Source organism: Rhyacophila brunnea, unplaced genomic scaffold (assembly GCF_057557595.1).
Source record: "Rhyacophila brunnea isolate RB1 unplaced genomic scaffold, BYU_Rbru_1.0 scaffold_17, whole genome shotgun sequence".
NCBI classification, from domain to species: domain Eukaryota; kingdom Metazoa; phylum Arthropoda; class Insecta; order Trichoptera; family Rhyacophilidae; genus Rhyacophila; species Rhyacophila brunnea.
The window spans coordinates 6,340,800-6,359,311 of NW_028232827.1; the positions used below are offsets into that span (position 1 = coordinate 6,340,800).

Genomic DNA, 18,512 nt, shown 5'->3' on the forward strand with positions numbered 1-18,512 from the left:
TATATGTAACTATTTAGCTTTGATGGTTAAATTATTTTTTCCAAGAGATGGAGCGCTAATTTTACCGATTTCACAAGCCGGAATGGTGTTCCGGTGCGCTCCGGTCCATTTCGAGCCCTGTTCCAGGTGATGTCATAATACATCGTTGTGATTTTTCAAAGCTTGACTATTGCAATGATTTTTTTACTAGTACCTAGTCCAATATTTCCTGTAAGGTGTGCGCGCGCACACCCACCAAAATGTGTCCGCACACATGTTTTCATCCCCCGCACAGTCCTCATACAAAAATAACACAAAATAGTTCTGCAAGTTTAGTATTTAATATATTTTATCAACGAATACTTCTTTATTTCCTATTTTACAACGTTTTTCTTAGCTCGTATTCTTATTTGTCCGGTACAAATCTTGCAATCGATTTTTAACTAACTTCCCGACTAGCTAGACATTTGAAACTTTTAGAATATACCAGAACACAATGCCAATGCATTTTTTAATACTTTTAGCCATCTTAAAGTAGAATTGAATTCATTTTCAGTTAATTCTGTTTTGTATGAAAAGTTATTTCGACACCATTATTGGTTGCTAGGACTCTGGGGTCCTAGCAACTAAATTATTAATAAAGACGTGCGTTACTATGGAAACCAATATGACATGTAAAGTACAATTTTTTTGATCGCTTAAGCTAGTCAAGTGGTTATAATATGGTTCAGCAGAAAATTTAAAAACGTTGTAGGTATATAAAAAGTTCTTTTTATCTTGTAATTATTTTTATTTACTTCAAAAATAAAATTATCGTTGTTAGTGTTATTATTTTATAAAATCACTGACATTAATAAATACCTAGGTACCTTAAAACTATATGTGTAAATGAAAAATTGTATGTGTGTGTTTGGGAGGGGGGGGGGGGGGTGGGAATTTACCGCACCGGGTGACGGCTCATCACTGACGGGTGACACCAACCCTACTTACGCCACTGCTCAGATGTGTTGATGATCCGCACACACAATACTGTCATTTGGCCTCGTGACATGTTGTTGCGTTAAAATTTTTCAAAACCTATATGTGGTTAGAGCCATCAATGGATGACAGTTATATGATATGATTTGAATGTTAGCATCCTATCGCCACCAATGAACATTTCGGTGCTTTCCTATATGAAAAATCGTTACTTTAGTTTCACCTATCATAGACTAAAATGTAAATTAATATAAGTATATTATGAAAATTTTCATTGAATTGTTTTTATGTTATATTTTCAGATAATTACACCTGCTTGCCGTGACTGCATGATAGCGATGACGGGACAGGTATTATACTGTTATATACTATTAATAGTTTAGCACCCACGGTGGCCGCGCGGCTTAAGCGTTGGACTATAACGCCGTATGTCCCAGGTTCAAATCCTGGGTCTGGCAAGTACACATATTGTTTTTCAATTTGTGTGTGAGTCAGGCTATGGACCTAATAGGTTGAGCAAGTGGCTGACATCCATTTCTCGTAAAAAACAACACCTGTTAATACAAACCTCTACTCTGTGGATGCCCATATGATCCTATTAGGATCGGACATGGTCGGATATTAATGGTGGGGTATTTTTTTAAAACTGTCATTTCAAAATTTGCATATTTTCAGTAGGTACACAGGATATTTTTTTAGATATTCTTACTATATAAAAGTAAAAATTGCAAAAAACTATTAATAGATATCGTAATTTATTTTTTGCATACTTATTGGTTTCTTTGACAACTTTGCTTATTAACGAATTGGCGAAAAATAATTGAAAAGAGTTTATGAGCTCCAAACAATTGGTTGGTATAATCGACCCTTCTATTTTCGATGGAAATGTTGATTTGTTGTTGGGATATATTGGTGGCGTTGCTTAAGCGTCGGCCTATAGCATCGTGGGTCCCAGGCTCGAATCCTGGATCTGACAAGTACACATATTGTTTTTCAATTTGCGTATGAGTCAGAGAATGTGCCTAAGCGATAGCGCTCATAGAACGCGTCGAGCGGGCGAAGTCGGCGAATGCAGTGTTAATTCATAAGCATAATCACACGTCTCTTCCCGCGCATTACCCTTCACCTATGTAATAAGCGGCCCAAGCAGCACAAAACAATTATTTTTAAAGCGTCTCTCATAACAAAGCAATAAAAATATTATATTATTTCGGGGCTTGTAATAAATATTTACGACGACATTATTCAACCAGCGATAAACTTGACACGCAGTAAAATTAAACAATGATTCTCTGTTATTAAATAATTGTTTTTCGCCCGTCGATCGACGAGGCCTCGAGCGGCGTAATTTTGGTAGCCGTGCTCAATGAATGGACTCCATTGTATTTTCTTTCATTCGTATCGCCGAGAAGCGGTGATTCGCGAAAAAACGATGATTCATGCGGCGGGCGCGTATAATGCGTCGTGAAATCCAGTGGGCGCTGGCGTATTTGATTACGTTGTATTTTCGTTGATTTACGCGCCACTTGTAGAAATTTTGCGCGAGCGCCGCACTCGCTGCGTCAATGGGCTTTATGCCTAATAGGTTGAGCAAGTGGTTGACATCGATTTCTCGTAAAAACAAAATCTGTTAAAGCACATTGACTGCTGACTACTTTTTTAATTAACACATTTAAATAGCATGCTAATTATATCGAATGGCCACATAATCGTTACGCGCTAGGTGCGTCTTTAACGTCCAATGTCCACTCTGTGGATGCCCGTAAGATCCTATTAGGATCGGACATGGTCGAAGAAGAAATAAGTACCAACTATTTGTTGAATTTGGTCGGTGAGGTATTGAAGGTCTTACAATTATTAATATCTTCATCGTCATTATCATCGCTGATCTTTGCATATCTTCTTCTTTTGTGCGGGCTGTCACTTCCACTATATTATATGTATCATTGAGATCACGGCTATCCCGAGGAAACCCTTATCTTCACTATCGCTGGGGGATATTTTATTGATGGTTTCACTATCCGTGTCATTCTTTGATTATTCCCTATATTTTCATGCACATTTTTACAATTTTCTATAAATACACTTTCAGTATTATCAAAATCAACGTTATGGAACGTAAAAAAGTCTTCAAAATCACTATTACTCACCGCAAATAATCACCGTCGTTTTTTTCATTGGGATTTTTTGTGTTATCAATGGTATTATTCATTCATATATTTTAATACTTATTAGTTATTACCTACAAAATAAACAACGCGTGGTTAGAAAATTATAGTGTTCCGCATTACGATCACAATAATAAATGGTCACTAAGTGGTCAAAATGTCGGATACCCGTCACTTATGGAAGTTTACAATTGACTGTCCCAATAATCGTGTCTGGAAACTTGTACGTGTGCGGTTCGCCGTATCACACTTCACCGTGAAATGTTGTATCGGAAATATTTGGGCGTATATTAAGACCGTCCAACCTCTTTAGGTCGCGTAGTACTAACATAAATTTCATGTCTTCTTGTCGGTTTACACTTCAGCAGCAAACGAATTTTGAAAATAGCCGATTATATTGAATTATTAATTGTTACGTTAGGTTAGGTTTTCATTCTTGAATTCATGAATTTTGCCAAATTCAGCTATGGAAATTGAATAAATGTTCATATTGAATCTAATAAAATCTGAGTCCGTATAATATACGGTCATGTCTTTCCGATAAGAAAGTTCACGGCGAACTGTGCATGTAACCCCCAAAAATATATCAGTTATTAAACAAATACATATATTTTTCAAAGAATCTATTCAACCTAACGGTTGGTGGAGCTAATGAGTCAAAGCGTGTATGGTACACTTTTCCGTCGGCCGCTACATTCTCAAGCCGCCGATACACATGTTTTTATGACCGCAGCCAGTTTTATGTTCTAATTTATATCGCAAAATTATGTGTTGACTCATTAGCGCTGGGCGTTCATAAACACAATACAAAGGACCCTTTACTCGAATACAAAGACCTCCTTATTATATACGAGCGCGACATCGGTGTCCCGTCTGAAACGGGGTATGTCAGCGATTTCCGAATACTCAATACAGGCGTGGTATTCTAATTTTTAATTATTCTGAATTTTATTGCAGGCTACTGCGAAAGAAGGGCTCTACTGTCTATTTTCCTGCAGCAAACCAATTGGAACTTGCAGAGACTGTGGCATAACGATCCTCAAGGTAAAGCATCTTTGTATATTTTCGCGAATATGCTATTATTAAAAATGCCACAAGTAGCACGCTACGCAAGGCAATGCCAATTAATAGTAATTGTCGCCTCCCATAATAGTACAATATAACTCTTGTATTTTTGGCTATCAACTTATAGTTGATGAACTAGGTACATAATTTGAAAACCCTCAATTACTACTAACTGCTAGACAGGACGTGTACCTGTAACCACTAGATTCACCCCAATGTAATTAAGCTATGTGCATCTTATTTAATTACGCGCGAAATAACGTTAAATTATTAACAAATCTTGTGAATTATTCGTTGAATAAATAAAAATACCTAGTTTATATATGAGTCGCCTAGCTAGAGTAAAGCGTCAATTACATTGAGCTTCTTTACGAGCTGTTTATTGGCCAATTTACAATCTGCCTGTAAAGTCGCCCAGTGTAATCAAAGAACAAGCTAATAAGCTGGTTGTAAACACTCTACCAAGAAAAGTTGAAAGCCAGTCAACTTTACACGCTACACGCTGGCGTATGGGCCAACTGCGTCTGCGTAGTAGAGCGCAGTAGCAACCTCCCGGTAAAAAAACGAACTACGTTCTGTCAAAATAGTCGCTGGTTTGTGGCTTCTCAGCGAATGGAAAGTTTTGTGTGTAATCATCAAATCGCAGTAGCTGAATCGCCCGCTTTTAAATTCGCCAACAAACAGCTCGTAAAGAAGCTCAATGTAATTGACGCTTAATAACTCACATTTTACAATTTTGTCATTTTTGAATTTTTTAAATTTAAATTAAAAACTGTCTTTTCTATTTCTCCTCCTCAAAATATTTCTACATTAGAAATAATACTGTTCATCGGCTTTCACAAAGGATTAGGCAATTTAATATTAATAAAACTCCACGCGATATCATACACAAACTGAATTACGGGCGCGGGGAATGTAGTTGCTGCAAAAATAAATTCAAGAGAAGAAGTTTTAGTTCCAGAAACGACCGTGGTGACGTAGAAGACACGATTTGAAAGTCGCACTGTATGTTCATATTTAAGTGACTCGTTTTCTATAACTATTCTTCGTGCAGTGATCGATTATTGATTATTTTATAGATGAATGCAGAAGATTTTTACGATACGGGAAAAGGTTTGCTGCACCGAAAAAAGGATATTTGCAGTCAGCATTCTAAGGAAATCAAGGTAAAAGCTCAAATTCTGTCACCTCCTGTGTGAAATGAATTTTCCTGTTGGTTCAGTTAGTTACACGTAAATAAATAATATATATATTTAAAAAAAAATTAAAGCAATAAGCTCAAAACATTTGGGAGAAGCGCAATGCTATTAGCGGCACCTACCCGGCGACAGAAAACGAAACTTGGAACTTGTTATACTTTTCTGACAATTTACATTTACATAATATATGATTATCTTTAAATATTTTGAAAAATACACTAATGTCTTATTTAAGGCTATACTTCAGCTGGGGCACGGTCTAAAACGATCGTGACTTCGCGACGCGAAGATTGTGCAAACGACGCGTGCAGAACACAACATAATTTGTCATAAAAATACAACATGCGTCCATTCAATGTTATGTTTATTTTTCTATTAGTAATAATATTAATATATTCATTGACATGTTTTCTTTTTCAAGTAAATGAGTAACGTTTTTTTGTCATCTTTACACGATTTAAAAATTAGTTCCCCCGTCGCCATCACAAAACAAATTGACGTGTTCACAGCTCAACTTTCGCTCTCCGATTGCCAGCGAGTCCGAAATTTCATCGCACCTATAGTTGAAAATTATTTGCCGTTTCACTGAAGTATGGTCTTGAGGCTATACTTCAGCTGAGACATGGTCTAAAAAGATCGTGACTAGGCGATGCGCGGATTGTGCAAATGACGCGAGTCGAACGAAATATAATTTGTCATAAAAAATCATCATACGTCCTTTTAATGTTATGTTTATTATTATATTCGTAATAATAATAGTATATTCATTGACATGTTTTCTTTTTCAAGTACATGCGGAACGTTTTTTAGTCATCTTTACACGATTTAAGAATATATTCCTCCGATGCCATCACAAAACAAATTGACGTGCTCACACCTCGACTGTCAGTCTCCGATTGGTGACGACTGCGAAATTTCGTTCCACCTACTGTTGAAAATTATTTGCCGTTTCACCTATGTATGCTTTTAAACGATACTGTTGATTTTTAAACGATTTTACTTTGGATTTGTGCGTCCCCGACTTCACAAATCGGTGACGTGTCCTTACATATCTACCTGCCTGTGCTGAGGACACCTAATAATTATGATTTCTTTTGTAATGGACCGATTTAAAAAAACAAATATGCTTTCATCGAATAGCGTCGTGCTAATCCACTGTGGATTCGCTGCCAAGCTGTTTGAGGTAGGACTTATCACCCGACCAACAAATACATGTGGCAGAGAACTAGAGAGAGATGTTCAAATCGGTCCAACCAGCTGTTTGGTTCATCGGACCGTCCGACGTGGTCGCCACAGAGGCCAATTTTGTTGCGCTTAAAAAATTGCGGCATGAAGATCTTTTCACATAGTTTTGAATGTCCGTATTGTTTTTTGTATGTATCTACTATATATTTATTATTTAGAATAATTAATTTTTAATAAAGCTTGAGCATAACTTTTTGCACAAGCAACGAGTGGTCCACTGCCATACTATTTATTGATAAAGTACTCGCAAGCAGAGTTTGGTATTCTATAATGACTGAAGAGTATAATAATAAGTTATTAGTTATTGTCGTTTAGAATCGACTGTCACATTGACAAACGTTCTAGTGCATTATGCTATTATTATACACAGAAGAAGTTTACTTACTTTGATCGTCACTTCTAATCAGATGAACTCCAAAGTCTCCAAGATACTCGTACGTTAAAATAATCTGAAAGAAATCTGAAACTAAGAATACTACGACAATTGAACATGACAGACGCGTCAGTATGAGCACTCTATAGACAATGACAGGCAATGACAGGTCATCCGTAGACAACGGAAAGTAGGACCAGTCGTGTAATGTATCGGCTTCCTTCTTCAGTGGGCAATGTCCTGATACATTCCTAGGTGTAGAAAAACTACTGATGATTAACACCAAACGTTGGGCCTCGTGAGCGCTCGATTAAGACCGAGTATGTCCCGCAATTTGTTTGAAGAGGGTTTATGTTTGTGTGCATGATGCTATGACATACAATGTGACCACAACTGATATACACTATACAATACGCGACAGTATGATTTATGTTCTATTCCAGTGGGTCTATTCTATACACAAGGCTGATTATCGACCGCTAAAGTGTTATATATTTATGTATTGAGGACATTGATAAATTATAATTGTTACAATAAGTTAGCCGTTAAACATTCAAAACTGTCTATCTCGCTCTAAAGTTATCACAGCCAAGAGAGGTGCTATCAAAACATAGCATTTATTGCAACAATTACAACTAATTTATTGTAATTGTGACAATAAGTGCTAATAATTCGATACGCACCTACCTCTTCTTGTGTCTTGTGTGTAGAATAGACGCGCAAAGATCGAAAACGCAACGCCGACCGTCGACTGCGTTGGAAATTCTCTACAACAAAAATAATTCACACGAGATAACAATGTTAGATTTCGCCAAAATCTTTTCCCTTAAACCTTATAAATTCAGATAAGATACATTATAAAAAACATCTATGGTAACCTTTTTTTTAATGATTTCTCCTAGCATTTATTAAATGAAGACCACAATATGGTTATTGAACATAAAAATAATACACACATGAACGAAGCGATCCGGGTAACAACAAGTTATTTAAACAATCAATGTTAATTAATATTTCAATTATTACAGCAGGGGTCGACAACGCGTAGCCTGCGTGAAAAAAAAATCGATGCGCCCTCGCCAGCGTTGCCAATTATACAACAGGAGGTAAGACAATAAATTGATTACAAAAAACACCATCTAGACTTAATTTAGATTAAACCAAAATACAATAATTATATTATTAGCTACCACAGTGATTAAGTTGGTATTAGCGGCTACCTATGAAGTCATGGGTCAGGGGTTGATATCGCGGCTGGGCAAATAAAATTGTAAGTTCGATATAGTTCAAGGACAAAATGGGTTGGGCGAGTGGCCAACTTATAGTAATAATATACTTATATTAATTAATTAGAATAATTTGTTTTTTTGTTTTTTGTTAGTAATCCGTGCAATAACCTTTTATAAAAGATGTTTTTCGAATGGCTGACTATTGATTATCTCCTAGGTTCCTGCACTGTAAAAGATTTTATAAAATATATTTGACAAAGATCCTTGGTAGTCTGATACTGGCCTAAATGTTAGTTAGTTTAGTTTGTTAATAACATCATTTTAGAATAATATTGAGCGAAAGGTAAAGGGCGACAAAGTCTTAAAAATCGTGAAATAGAAATCATTAAATATGCCAAATGAGAAAAGGATCCTTTAAAAAAATATTTTTAGTGCTTTTAGATAAGTACCTACGCATTTTTATTAATTAAAATTTTTAAATTGTTAATTATTATTAAAAAAATGTCTCAAATTGCAAACTTCTGCTGGGTGCCTCTAATAGGTGGAGCATTTATCTTAAAGTTGAGTTGTAAAAGTGGCTAGATAATAAACCTTCGTCGGGCGCATGCGACACAAGTGGCAATGGACTAATTGGATTTTAAACTATGCAGTTGAATTGGATGTCATACATAAATTTCACGATATATGTACCCCAACGAGGTTGGAATATTTCACTGCGCTCATGGAGACGCCCTTACAGTCGAAAATCGTATATTGACCACCTTTATTTTGGTAAAACCTCTATTATAACCACATTCGCTAAATATCAGTTCACACCAGTCGATACCTGATATGCTGCATGGGGTATATTACTAATACGCCGACCAATTAGGGATTGCAAAACCGGTATTTATCAATACCGAAATACCGGTTTTCAAAATCCAAAATAGCGGAATTTTCGGTATTAAGAAAGCACACTCGTTTACGTTTTTGAAAATGAATTATACGTTATGTGCTGCTAAAATGCAAATATATTGAGTGAATCCAACAGAGGTGAAAAAATAATAAAACAAATTTCATCAAAAAATATTTTACAAATTATCATAATATTATTTCGAAATATAAAACATCCGTGACAAAAATGTTCAATTATTCTATACTTATTGATGACTGTACAAGCGTTGAATTTAGGAAGCTTTTCCTGCAGCCGGACTTATTTGCACTTTATTTGAACTTTAGAGGGCTTTAGATAAAATTATAAATATATTCAAATTATTTCTAAAAAATCACTAGTTCTACAATTATGATCAATACATATTTTTAAATGTCAACATAATAAATGTAGGTATGTAGGTTTTTGCTATAAAATAATATTTTAAAAAGATTTTAATATCTATATTTATTATTGATAACCACACACTTCTGATTTTTTTAATGTTTAAGAAATACCGATATTCAATTGGAAATACCGAAAAACCGGTATTGACATTTTCATTCGGTATTGCAGTCCCTACGACCAATGAATGATTTCTGAATTGTCAGAAATTGTGTACACACCTTCATCACATCAATGATGTATGGTGTATGTTTTATTTATCATTGAATTTGCTGTTGGGAAGAGGGGTCGTTTTGGCGGTGCAACACTATGACCACTAAAATATACTATAATTATAATCTATACTTATTCCAGGGATTCAAAATTCGGCGTCCGCATAAGAGACACGGTGCGCCCTTACCAGTGACGTCAAATCACGATGACAAAAATATACCAAACAAGGTAAAAAATAAGTAATTTTAGTTGGAAAACTGCAAAATTTCTTTAAAATCTTGTAAATTCTGATAAAATTCACACTATAAGTAGGTGATTCAGTAATCTAATCGTTGGTTTAATTGTCTCTCTTGACATAATTAATGAAGCCGTCATGATTATTGAATAGACTTTAGCAGATGACGCCGTAGCATGGTTTGTGACAGTCGCGAGCGCAGATATTGAGTTTTGTTGAACGTGGAAAAATAAAATTTTCCCATTTCTGTATGCCGAGAACAAGTAATGGTTGAATATTATATAACTAAAGATCTTGGCATAATGTTTGACTCACGTTTACCATTTAGCTCATACATCACTTCTTCTTCGTCATCATGAGACAAGCCAAGCCATTCAAGAATCCAAATGTTTTATGTACAGTCTATGTGTGAGGCCTCAGTGCCAGCGTTCGGCGCAGCGTTGTGCGTTTTGCGCAACTCAAACGTATAGCCGTATAAATGTTTATCCAAAAAAGGACATTGTCTACGAACATTTTCACACACGGTTATACGTTTGAGTTGCGCAAAACGCTCAACGCTGCGCCGAACGCTGCCACTCAGGACGTACACTTAGTGTTGTTAGTACGGAGTATTTTTGAATATGGTTCCGTTATAATATGGAGTCCTTGTAAGGTTTCCTATAAACTTGTTTTAGAGCGTGTTCAGAAGAAATATTTTCGACATTTTTATTTTAATGTAAGTATATAATTATATTAATTTTGACGGTTTCTCAAAAGAGTATTTTCTGACTTACTCTTCAAAGCATGTTTGCCTTATATTCTCTTGAAGCTCCTGGGTCACTTCTGCTCTTAAAGCACTTTTCCTTGCTCTCACGCGGTATAGTTTCCAATCCGGATATTCTGGAAAAATTTAATTGTTATGTACCCGTCAATTACATGAGTGGTAGCAGCCATGAGACCTATTTTGGATGAAACCTGTTTCCTCATGCCAGGCTCACCAGGCTCCAATAGCGAGGGCTGTGCGGCTGGTCAATGCACTCCCTAGAGATGTAAACATTTTTACCGATGCATTAAGTATTTTGTTTTTAAAGACTATTTTATTGTTTAATTTGTAGTTTTCTTGAATTATTTTTATTAATTTTATTTCTTTTGCAATGACATTATTAATGGACAACGCATTCAATACAGTAGCTAGCAAATAAATTCACGCATAGCGACATTCGCACATGTATAGGTAGACGTCACGCAATTTCCATTATGCGATATAACGGATCGGTAATTTATAGGAATATCACCTTTATTGTAATGGCGTAAGAACAGTGTTTCTAGTGTCAATCTTCATTTGAGCGACCCGTTCGAACCGAACCATTCGGCAGACCCGACACAAAGCATCGGGAATTTATAGCAATATTACCTTTATTGTAATGGCGTTAGAACAGATTATGCCATTCGGCAGACCCGACAAAAAAGTGAGTGTCATTTTTCTTTCCAGATGTTTTTTTTTCTATACAAAGTTAATTTACTTGTAAGTACTTTTTATTCTTAATGTCATGTTGTGAACGCCTTGAATTAATAATTTGTTATGTGCTCAATATTATAACATATTAAAACGTCCCTCGGCCAAATCATATTAATAGAGGTAGACTGTGGATATTCGACAAAAATAATGCACACTTTGGCAGTCATATTTATTTTTGTTTTCATCGAACTTTGGACCCAAAATATATGAATAGTGTTTATTGCAAAAAAAGAATTTATGTTAGAGTATGGCTATGTTTATGTACATAAATGTGCTATGGCGTTACTTATACACTTTTACTTGTCAACTCGTGTAAACTCTACTCAGAATATTGTAGCTTAGTGGTTAGGTTAGGTTAGGTTGTCGAGTAATATAGGTAAAAAAAATATAAATATTAAATCATATATTTATTTATATGGTATGTTGATACCTAATTACCTTGTGTGCCATAGGTTCGCCACAGCTGGTCTATACTATAATATTTAATATCCATACTATATAATATATTATATTATGTCTATCAGGATTTGAAGGTGAAACATCCGCATAAGAAATGTGATGAGCCTCCACCAGTGTTGCCAATAATTTGTCCTGACGAAAATATGCCAGAAAAGGTAAGAAAATAATCAATTTCATACGAAAAAATGGTAGCTTTCCGTTAAAACTGTTCCCTTAAATTTGACTTTTTAAAAAGCTCTCTTGATTATTGCAGATCAAATTATCGTTTATTGATTGTTTTGTACAAGGTGGAGGTATATTGTAGGTGTAGAGCAGTGGTTCTCAGGTTAAATTTAACTGTGGCCGCACAATTGACATTGACAGTTCTATGGAAACGTCTGGCGGCCGCAGCAAATTTCACTTTTGTTGTTACAGCTAAATTTTATTTACAAAAAAATTGGATCAATTTATTTATTTATACAAGTCCATTTAATAAAAGACATTTGAACATTTTAGTATATATCTATTTATTTTAGAATAATGCATATGGAAATTCCTCAATATTCCTTTTTTCCAATGCGAGCCGCATGGCTGCTTTTAAGTTTACATCTATTCTGTCAACTATCTTCGATATTTGTTATTATTTATGAAGGGCATTACACTGAATGATCTTTCACAGTATACAGTAGTAGGAAAAATCGACAACATTAATAAAGCAATTGTTGTAAATTCTTTGAATTGACTTGATTCTTGGTCAACGTATAAATAACTTCGACCAATTTTTTTCAACCGTGGTATTATTAAAATGGTTTTTAAGTACTTGGTCATGACTCATTTTCAATCTTCTCTTCTTGGTCGTGCAATCATGGCTGAGGATCGTGACCACATTTAAATTTCGCCATACTTCCGCTTCTGACAGGGCAGAATGGATAGTGCCCAGTCAGCTCTTTCACTTGGTCGCTCCACGCGCATTGTGGCCGCAGCAAAATCCTCTGGTGGCCGCACATGAGAACCACTGGTGTAGATTGTAGACGCAGAGACCCGACATAAATATGTGCTCTCTAAGCTTTGTTTGACATACCTACCTACATATTTGTTTTCATTGAACTAAGAATACACATTGCAGGTCGTGTTGGTTAGTTTTTAAATTTAATTAAACGCTCCCTAAGCCAAACCCATAAAATATATACCCAAGCATGTATTGTAATAATTAGTGTTGTTATTAATTAATTATTATCATACTATTAGATATACCTACCCCTGTGGTTTTTATTATCTACTATCGATAAAACTGTATAATAACTAAAAACTGTACGTTATTCTAGAAGACGACAGTGGAGTGCACGGATAAGAAGATTGATAAACCATCAGAAGAGGTGAGAAATAAATAAGGTGTACTAAGTTTATCCCATATTTTTTCCACAACATCCGTAGCATTTTCTACCACTCCCAGTAGGGTAACAGTTTCCCTAGTAAGCCAATTCCTATTAATAAGTTTGTGTTCCCTGATAAATATATTATATCCACCATTGATTTATTAAACTATTTTTATTTTGTAATTTCAGACTGCTTGCAAAAAATGTCTAATCGCGCAAACTGGACAGGTGATAATTTGATTTATAAATTGTCTATTATAATAATTTAGGGTTGCTACAATTTTTTTGAGTTAAGTCCGGACGCTTGTTTGGGACCTTGACCCAAGCTTTTATCTTATAATTGATAACTTATAAAAACACGTATATTTTTAGTTCTTAAGCGTCAATTACATTGAGCTTTTTTACGAGCTGCTTATTGGCGAATTTAAAAGCGGGCGGTTCAGCTTCTGCGATTTGATGATTACACACAAAACTTTCCATTCGCTGGAAAGCCACAAGCCAGCCACTATTTTGACGGAACGTAGTTCGTTTTTTTACCGGGAGGTTGGTACTTGCGCTCTACTGCGCAGGCGCAGTAGGCCCACACGCCGCGTGTAGCGTATTAAGTTGACCGGCTTTCAACTTTTCTCGGTGGAGTGTTTACAACCTGCTTATTAGCTTATTCGATGATTACACTGGGCGAATTTACAGGCAGATTATAAATTCGCCAATAAGCAGCTCGTAAAAAAGCTCAATGTAATTGACGCTTTACTCAATAATTTTAACTCAGTAATGGTGGCGCTTTTAGCAGTGGACTGTATTATTTTTCAGGACGATCTGGATGCCAGATCTAGGGGTGGGGGCAATTTAACAGAATGCCAGACACTGACCTTTATGATGATTTTTGATGGCTCCATGGGCTGGTTGCAACTGTCACTTCGCGCGGTATTGTTTGATTTAGGTCACCCGGTGCGCAGAACTTGACGGTACACTGTTTATGGATGATAATGATATATGAATGATGATGGCAGGTTGTATGAACGATGATAGCCGGTATCACGGCTTGCCAGGTATTCAGAAGTATCCGACGGTCCCACTATATCAAGCTGACGAACTACTTCTTAATCAGTCTGTATTATTGAGTCAATCACTAAGTGACGGAAAGCTATTAGAAACCCGCACGCTGTGTCGATCTAACTGAATGTCTCATTTACGCTTGAATTATGATTGTAACTCCGCACTTGCCTGGTCTTGTGACAATTACAAGGAATTTGGAGATGGGTGGGGAAATAAGGAATAAATGCGAATAAAAATGGCTCAGCCACGTAGAGATTTTTAAATTAATTTCGCATTGGAAGAGGCACAGGCGGTAGGTACCTAGAATTTTTATAGAGATATTTTATTTAAAAATAATACCTACAGGTACGTGAATTGGTAACGACACACAAAACGACCGTTCGTAAGATATTTGGATCAATTTCTATCAAGAATATATTATTAGGGACTCCAATCCCGGATCCCGGGATCCCGAGCTATTTTCGATACCTATGCATCCCGGGATTGATAAACATAATCCCGGGATTTCGGGATTGATTTTTTTTATAAATTTTTATGAAAAATAAAATAAAAGCGAAAATATATCAGAAAAAATACTTTTAATAAAAAATAACTACATTAGAAATAAACTGCGTTTGAATGAAGTTTGATTTATACCCATGTGTAGGTAGCCGATTCATTTTATTTTTTTCACATACATTATTAAAAATAAGAAAGATTGGAAAAACACAATGCTTCGCACTTTTAACAAAGTAATTCCACCATGATATCATACGTTTTACAGCAGTTTCATATTTAGCTGACTAATTAGATTTATGAAGCGGAAAGGCCATAAGTACGCCATGATTATTTGCTTTACTATTTTAAATCTCGCTAATCCATTCTTTATGTCTTTACTATCAGAAACAGCAATCTCATATTAAATTCATTTATATTACAATATTATTTACTCCATTAAACTTCTGTATTTCCTAGATTGAACGTATACAATATAAATGTCTTAAATAGAATAAACTATACTAGATTTATTTTTGACCGATTTTATCAATGTTATTTGTAAATATTAAACTTTTATATTAACAATGGAAAACAATGCCAATCACGGGACCAGTCCCGGGATCCCGGGATTGTCAAATTGTAATCCCGAAATCCCGGGATCAGAATTTTGGCTCGGGATTGGATTCCCTATATATTATTATACCAGGTTTTACTTGTGCCGTGCATTTTTGTGTCTCCGTTACAACACATTTTAATTATTCTTATTTCTTATTACAGGATGCATCAATTGACGGAGTATTTTGTCTAGATACTTGCACCAAACCCACTGCCATCTGCAGGAAATGCTGGTGTGACATCAGCAAGGTGAAGCGACTACACAAATTGTAGTTTTTGTCAATTTTCAGTTAAAGTTACGACGCAAAATTACCCATTTTTATAGCATGGTGTAACCAGCCCGATTTAATTGTCCAAAACGAATATGACGTAATTAACGAATTTAAAATATTTCATATTAAAATATTTCATTGAATTCAGTTAATTGATAATTATTGAACATGCATAATTTTTGAAAAACACTTTCTGAGAAAATATATTATAACCAATCGAAAAATCCTTTTTGAAAAAAGTAAGCCACCCTAGCAGGGAATCGAACCCTGCATCTCCTGGGTTTACGCCCCGTCCGTTGCATTTACCTCTATGCTACAAGGCGACGTACTAATTGCGACAAATTTTTACCTATTGGCCTTTTTAATACCCACTCATCAGCGTTCTTCTAAATCAAGCTACTTTGGCAATCGGTTTTTGTTTTTATTAAATCAAAGTAGATACCTATTACTTCAATTACTAACCGAAGTCGTGGATTTCTCCAGTATTTTAATGATGTAACTTACTTAAACTAACTAATAATTTATAATTAACTACTCATTCGACGAATAATTCAGAAGATTTAAGAATGCACCATTCTGATTATTGAACATACATAATTTTTGAAAAACACTTGGTCGACACATTGGTTATAATATATTTTCTCAGAAAGTGTTTTTCTTTATTTGAGAAATTGTTCATCAGAATGGTACATTCGTTGAATAAAAGAAATAGTTAATTATAATTGATAATTGTAAAACGGGTATTTTAACATAACTTAGCGCTACGGATCCTTAGTAACTTACCTAACTGACTAACCTTAGTCCTTTAGTAAATCTTATACTAACTACTTGTTGATCATTATATAGATCGGATAGTGAACATATATAATTATGTATTGTTGCTTACGTAGTTTTCATGGACAAGGGTCATCGTGAGAATATTTTGAAACCCTACAAGCAGGTGTTCAACAGAAACATCATAAGTCTAATTACTATACCTACTCTATAGTCTATGCCAGGGTTTCCCAAACTTTTTCTGCAATGGAACATTTCGCAAACCCGAAAATTTTAACGGAACACTTAGTTTATTTTGTAGGTTATTTTTTAGCGCAGCTAACCGTTCTTCCAATTTTGGCAACTGTCGTTAAACTGACAAGCTGACAGCCGATCAGTTAAAAACAATATAGGTACCCCATCTTTTTCATGCGCACGGTGTGACAAAAGATGGTCCTTCGTCTGTACTTAGATCATGGCCCCCACATCCCGAAGCGGCCCCCCAGGCTAGGATCTTTGGCGGGCCACTTACTTATCGCTAAGGTTAAAGGCAATGTGACGATCTACAGTTGCATATTCTAAATGGTGTTCGAGGTAAAATTAAGGGTATTTTTAGCGATTTTTTGTATTTTTATTACACCCACTTTTATGTCGATTGCACAATTATGGACATGTCAAATATCGACAATAGTATGGAAAAACGACATACTATTAACTTTTAGTAAGCTTGAAATGAAACAGCGCCGCAGGCGACATTTTTTACTATTAGTGCATGTTTGTGATGTGTGTTTATCTCACTTGACTCGTCGATCTCTCACGCCGGGCCCCCAGGCTAGAGGTCTTTCAGCCCCCCCCTTGTGGGAGCCATAAGCTACCTAGATACTTGACGTCATAAACATCAGTGGAGATTGATCATCAGCTTTCAATATGAAGTACATTCTTTAATTATTTTAGTTTTACTTATTTTACTTCTAATTAGTAAAAGATCTTTAAATGTGTTCCAGTGTATAAAACCTTTCCAAATGGTCGCGGAACACCTATTCAGGTTTGGTGGAACACTGGTGTTCCGCGGAACATAGTTTGGGGAAAAAAATATTATATTTTTCATTAGAAACAGAAATATTTTTTCAAAAAATGTCCAAGGAACCATGGTACAAAACAATCAGTCGGTATTAGTTTGTCCAATGTGCGGACCAATCACCGTCAAGAATTATTATACGGTTACCACCCCCTCTACTACGTGATTGGTCAACGGATCGCTTTATCCTTTTCTGATATTAGTGTTGTCAAACTTTACTGACTATGTCTGTAATATGAAAGATCTTCCGGCATTTAAATGAACTTTGTTTTTCGTCTCCTGACCATTTCACATATTGTCGCTTTGGACAAACTAATCCTAGAGCAACGAGATGGGTCCTTCTGCCATCTGACTACCGAATTGATTATTGATCTTTTTATAGGCGACCGTCGAACAATTCGACTATACGGGAAAAGGTTTCCAGCACCGGGATAAGGCAACTTGTGACAGCATAAGGAAGAATTTAAAAAAAAACCAGCCGACAACAACTGTAACAGCATGTCTCAGTGTTCATAGTAAACAGGCGCCAGAGACCAAGTCATCGAAGGGTGGTGGTGGAACTTAAAATTCTGCCATCTCAATAAAATAAAATATACACAATAATATCAACGTCAGTACCTATATCATAAAAAAATTAAACTAATTTTCAGTGTGATTTTATTTTATGAAAATACCTACTATTGATAAAATATTAAATTTAAGGTTGTGAAAAGACAAATATACAAACATTAAAAATTATCCACAGTGTTATTGACCTTACCACACCACACCCAGTCTTAATCTGGCGTATCACGGGATTCTACGTTTGGATTTGAAGCAATTTTTGAAGTTATACTTCCTTAGGCGCGTTTGGAAAATCAGATCAGAGTGTATTTTTGGCGTGTGACATGTAACACATAATTATTTATTTTTCACACAAAAATAAACGCACTCGATTGGATTCGAACCAC

General features: G+C 35.5%; 1 protein-coding gene across 1 annotated transcript; it reads left to right on the plus strand.

The window, feature by feature from the left end:
* Positions 1 to 1,265: 1,265 nt before the first annotated feature.
* Positions 1,266 to 18,292, plus strand: LOC147073615 (uncharacterized). The gene is made up of 10 exons (XM_085944901.1): positions 1,266 to 1,307; positions 4,083 to 4,169; positions 5,270 to 5,356; positions 8,036 to 8,113; positions 9,906 to 9,992; positions 12,022 to 12,111; positions 13,261 to 13,311; positions 13,501 to 13,539; positions 15,622 to 15,708; positions 17,945 to 18,292. Exons 1-10 carry the CDS (start codon positions 1,287 to 1,289, stop codon positions 18,125 to 18,127), a joined length of 810 nt encoding a protein of 269 aa, XP_085801027.1. The 5' UTR covers positions 1,266 to 1,286; the 3' UTR covers positions 18,128 to 18,292.
* Positions 18,293 to 18,512: the final 220 nt, after the last annotated feature.